The 6,000-nt window shown below is 41.3% G+C and overlaps 1 protein-coding gene across 4 annotated transcripts in view; it reads right to left on the reverse strand.

Moving 5' to 3' along the window:
• LOC115208011 (brain-specific angiogenesis inhibitor 1-associated protein 2-like) overlaps window positions 1–6,000 on the reverse strand; it is a 42,306-nt gene that overhangs the window by 14,300 nt on the left and 22,006 nt on the right. For all 4 annotated transcript variants that reach the window (XM_029775711.1, XM_029775730.1, XM_029775704.1 and 1 more), the window contains exons 6-9: window positions 2,913–3,080; window positions 2,352–2,421; window positions 1,878–2,079; window positions 1,401–1,469 (exon numbers count right to left, since the gene is read on the reverse strand). In XM_029775711.1, coding sequence (XP_029631571.1) covers window positions 1,401–1,469; window positions 1,878–2,079; window positions 2,352–2,421; window positions 2,913–3,080 — 509 coding nt within the window. The remainder of the gene's footprint in view (window positions 1–1,400; window positions 1,470–1,877; window positions 2,080–2,351; window positions 2,422–2,912; window positions 3,081–6,000) is intronic.

Below are 6,000 nucleotides of genomic sequence, written 5' to 3' on the forward strand. Positions count from 1 at the left end.
AACGTGAAGAGATGAGATGGTACTGGACATTATCATATTATTGTTCCAGCCTGAACAGTATAGTACTTCACCTTAGTTACTTCACCTGAACGGTATAGTACTGGCTAGGATATTAGCTCCTTACGTCACCTGAACGGTATAGTACTGGCTAGGATATTAGCTCCTTACGTCACCTGAACGGTATAGTACTGGCTAGGATATTAGCTCCTTACGTCACCTGAACGGTATAGTACTGGCTAGGATATTAGCTCCTTACGTCACCTGAACGGTATAGTACTGGCTAGGATATTAGTTACTTACTTCACCTGAACGGTATAATACTGGCTAGGATATTAGCTCCTTACTTCACCTGAACGGTATAATACTGGCTAGGATATTAGCTACTTACTTCACCTGAACGGTATAATATTGGCTAGGATATTAGCTACTTACTTCACCTGAACGGTATAGTACTGGCTAGGATATTAGCTCCTTACTTCACCTGAACGGTATAGTACTGGCTAGGATATTTACATTTAAGTCATTTAGCAGACGCTCTTATCCAGAGCGACTTACAAATTGGTGCATTCACCTTATGATATCCAGTGGAACAACCACTTTACAATAGTGCATCTAAATCTTTTAGGGGGGGGGGGGGGATTAGAAGGATTACTTTATCCTATCCTAGGTATTCCTTAAAGGATATTAGCTCCTTACTTCACCTGAACGGTATAGTACTGGCTAGGATATTAGTTACTTACTTCACCTGAACAGTATAGTACTGGCTAGGATATTAGCTACTTACTTCACCTGAACGGTATAGTACTGGCTAGGATATTAGCTACTTACTTCACCTGAACAGTATAGTACTGGCTAGGATATTAGCTACTTACGTCACCTGAACGGTATAGTACTGGCTAGGATATTAGCTCCTTACTTCACCTGAACGGTATAGTACTGGCTAGGATATTAGCTCCTTACGTCACCTGAACGGTATAGTAATGGCTAGGATATTAGCTCCTTACTTCACCTGAACGGTATAGTACTGGCTAGGATATTAGCTACTTACTTCACCTGAACGGTATAGTACTGGCTAGGATATTAGCTACTTACTTCACCTGAACGGTATAGTACTGGCTAGGATATTAGCTCCTTACTTCACCTGAACGGTATAGTACTGGCTAGGATATTAGCTCCTTACTTCACCTGAACGGTATAGTACTGGCTAGGATATTAGCTACTTACTTCACCTGAACGGTATAGTACTGGCTAGGATATTAGCTACTTACTTCACCTGAACGGTATAGTACTGGCTAGGATATTAGCTACTTACTTCACCTGAACGGTATAGTACTGGCTAGGATATTAGCTCCTTACTTCACCTGAACGGTATAGTACTGGCTAGGATATTAGCTACTTACTTCACCTGGAGCTTCTCCTTCTCACTCTCTGGCAGCACACGTGTGTAAGAGAAGGGGAACCAGCCACGCCTGAGGGGGAAACAGGTAAGATGAGTTAAGATGATGACGCGTGCTGTAAACTACATTAGAGCTGAATCCTCTTGAGATCTGCGGTTAACTCTGACTTCTGTGGAAATTGATGTCAACCAAAGACTTGCGCAAAATCCTCAGTTCTGAATGTCAGTCTACAAGTTAATATGCAGCACAGGAGGTTGGTGACACCTTCATTGGGGAGGACGGGCTTGTGGTAATGGCTGGAGCGGAGTAAGTAGAATGGTATGAAATACATCAAACACATGGTTTTCATGTGTTTGATGCCATTCCATTTACTCCGTTCCAGCCAGTATTATGAGCCATCCTCCCCTCAGCAGCCTCCATTGATATGTAGTACTGGACACAAGCTTTCATTCCATGTCTCTGTGACAGACAGACACTTGCATCTTGTTCTTCTCGTTCTCCCCATAGTGCCATCCGTCACGGGCCTCTGGGACCAGCAGGGTGATGACGTCTCCCTCAGAGAAGCTGAGCAGGGTGCTGTTGTCTCCGGCCGCGTGGGAGAAGATGGCCTGGACACGGGCACGACCGTTCTTCTCCAGCCCCGCTGCCATGGAGCTAGACCTGGGCAGAGTACGGGTCTCACCTGGGGCCGGGGTGGAGAAGGGGGACATCAGTGTCACGCTACACAGCACTATGTGGCTCCTGGAAGAGTTTTTACTAAGGAAGATGCTATGTTAGTTGCTAACTTGGTTACTAAGACTAGCTGATTCACAACGTCATTGTTATTCGTATCTGCTTCGGGGAGATTAACCTGTTTACGTGACACTGGCAGTATACGGTTCTCTTACCAGACAGTGACGTAACAGTATACAGTTATCTGCCAGAGACTAGCAGAGTTAGCTTAGGTTCTCTTACCAACAGAGGTCTTGTTCTTGGCAGGCTGGGGCCTGCGGACGGGCAGGGTATTGGAGTAGTGCTCACTGACCTGCATAGAGATACATGCATTACCTGTATATTATCTATATACAGTGTGTGTGTGTGAGGTATATATATATGCTCAGTAGAGAGTTTATTAGGTACACTACCCCATTCATGAAAATAGATCACTCCTACAGACAATGAGTCACATGGCTGTGGCTTGCTTTATAAAGCAGGCAGACAGGCATCGAGGCATTCAGTTACTGTTCAATTGAACATTATAATGGGCAAAAACAAAGTGACCTAAGCGATCACCAATTACATAGAACGCTTCTCAACCAATCACATTGCTTGTTTTGACCCACTGTAGAAACAACAGTTACAGAATCATCTGCATCCACTTGAATATTAACAGACACACATTTACATTACATTTTAACATCAGCAGACACTAAGATGGATCCCTGGAGGATACCAATTGTAAATTCCCATCGCCAAGCAACTGTACAATATACTACCAGTATATACTATCTATTTAATTCTGTGTTCTGTGCTGACCTGTCTCTGGGTGGGGGCCTGTCCCTGGGGTAGGGAAGGGGCCTGGGGGGAGGAGGGTCTTCCTTGGAGCTGGGAGACTGACACACCCCCCTCAGTCCAGTACTCTTCCTCTCCGTGGAGTCCTGTCGTACCGTTCACCATGGACATCCCATCTGAACCCATCAGCCTCTGGAAACAGGGAATATATACATTCAGAAACATGCACTACAGCAGGGATCATCAACTAGATTCAGCTGCAGGCAAAAACAAATGTATTGAGAGTATGATCGGTGGGCCGGAACATGATCATTTGTATACTGTAAATTTGACGGGCCACCAGTTGGGGAACCGTACACTACATGACACATTAACAACAGTAGTATACTGTACATACATTCATATACGGTCTGGTATCTATAGTGTGTGTAGGAGAAGCTACAGTATATCCATATACAGTCTGGTATCTATAGTGTGTGTAGGAGAAGCTACAGTATATCCATATACAGTCTGGTATATATAGTGTGTGTAGGTTGTGTAGGAGAAGTTACAGTATATCCATATACAGTCTGGTATCTATAGTGTGTAGGTTGTGTAGGAGAAGCTACAGTATATCCATATACAGTCTTGTATCTATAGTGTGTAGGAGAAGTTACAGTATATCCATACACAGTCTGGTATCTATAGTGTGTGTAGGTTGTGTGGGAGAAGTTACAGTATATCCATATACAGTCTGGTATCTATAGTGTGTGTAGGAGAAGTTACAGTATATCCATATACAGTCTGGTATCTATAGTGTGTGTAGGTTGTGTAGGAAAAGTTACAGTATATCCATATACAGTCTGGTATCTATAGTGTGTAGGAGAAGTTACAGTATATCCTTATACAGTCTGGTATATATAGTGTGTGTAGGTTGTGTAGGAGAAGTTACAGTATATCCATATACAGTCTGGTATCTATAGTGTGTATAGGTTGTGTAGGAGAAGTTACAGTATATCCATATACAGTCTGGTATCTATAGTGTGTGTAGGTTGTGTGGGAGAAGTTACAGTATATCCATATACAGTCTTGCGTTCAATGGTTCGCCTAGAACAGGGACAGGCTACTTTGATGGGGGTGGGGGCCAAATAAAATATGATGGGGGTGGGGCCCACATCAAATCTGAACTCATCATGAGGGTCCGCAGTGGCTCACGGGACTGTGTACCCACATCCGTACCCACATCTGTACCCACACATGCAGCAACTTTGTGAGCCAAACATTTTAGCGGCCCCCCTCTTGACAGCAGAGAGAACTTTTAGAGTTAATTTCTTGCAATTCTACACCTTCCACCATGGAGCATAGAGACGATTTAGCCAGTTTGTTTACTAACTTCCTGCAATTCTACTCATTTTGCCATGGGGTGGAGAGAAATGTTTGCAGTTTTTAATATATCTGAGTGAGAGTAACTAACAAAATCAATGGGGCTCCCCGGTCGGTAATTCATCCATGATTACTACAACTTTAGATAGCTGGCTATACTAACTTACCAATCTAAAACATGTTTAGTTGACATGGCTAATTGAGTGACTGTCAGTGACTGACATAAGGGGAAAAACTGCTGATTCACAACCAAATCTTGTATATTCTACTATTCTACCTCTCAACAGTAAATTGAGACCCCGACTGGGGGGGGGGGGGGGGGGGGGGGGGGGGTATTTAAAAGTGAAATGATGGATAAGCTTTTGGCAAAGATCCAGTTAGAGAATTAATATTCAAATAGAGGTGTTGTTCATGGGTCATATGTAAGCCTCCACTTCTCATCTTACAAAACCAGTTTAATACCTAATTAATAAGCTGCACCATTAAAAGTGTAATATGTAAATGAGTAGTTTAGTTTCCCCACCGAGGGCCAGAAGTCTCTGGCTACAGGCTGATTTAGTCTACTGTTTACTCAGGAAGCAGAGACAATTTATTCACAGACACACTCGCCTGAAATCCAAGCTTAAATTAAGAGTATCAATTAATTCGTTGTAATTAGGTGTGTATTCTCTACATTTCTTATATACTCATATTATTATTAGCGCTTAAACGATTTAAGCTATTAAAATGAAACCAACTTCCAAATGTCCAGACTGCCCCAACTCGGGTTGTTTGAAAAAATATTTTGGATAGCATTTATACTTTTTAAACTATAACAATATTAAATGAGCCATAGACTTGAATGGTAAAACATTACATTTCTATTCATCTCCTCTTTCCCCGTTTAAACTGTCAACTCCAAACCGACCCAAATTACATTAATTGCATTCAGAAAACATTTATACTTCACGAAACCATTTTAAAAATGTCAATAAAAGCTCCATAGGCTTGAATGGGAAGTATTTGGATTCGACTCTACTCTTAAACCGTTTAAGCTATCAATGTCAAACTAATGTTTGTTCAGAGATTTTCAGACTGACCCAACTTAGATTGCATGCATTCAGATTTAATACGGTTTATACTTTTTCAAATATAAGCATTTAAAATGTGCATACATTTACATGGGTTTGAATGAGAACCACAGTAATACAGTGGTAGGTATTTAAAATGGTCATACTCCTTGGCGAAATAAGCTACAAGACCAACTTTAAAACATTCAGGCTATCCTAACTTCAAGATTGTTATCAACTTTAACTATATAAATGTGCATAAATTAGCATAAAATAACTCACCCTCAGTAACTCTTCAAGCTAGAATCACCAAACCAACTTTCACATGTTCAAGCTATCCTAACTTCAAATTCTTAAAAACATTGATCAACTATAACTGTATGAATTTGCATAAATGTGCACAAAATAACCCACCAACAGTAAGTTTTGAACCATTCAAGCTATAGGCACCAAACCAACTTTCACATGTACAGGCTATCCTAAATTCAAATTCTTAACTTTGATCAACTAACTATATATATTTGCATACATTTGCATAAACTAACCCACCAACAGTAAGTCTTAAACCGTTCAAGCTGTAGGCACCAAACCGACTTTCACATGCTCAGGCTATCAATCAATCAATCATTCACAAGCTAGCGTGCACACCACATTTGTCAGGATATGTACTTCTATAATTATGTTAGAGTCTGTTCTGTCGT

This window comes from Salmo trutta, chromosome 1 (assembly GCF_901001165.1).
Source record: "Salmo trutta chromosome 1, fSalTru1.1, whole genome shotgun sequence".
NCBI classification, from domain to species: domain Eukaryota; kingdom Metazoa; phylum Chordata; class Actinopteri; order Salmoniformes; family Salmonidae; genus Salmo; species Salmo trutta.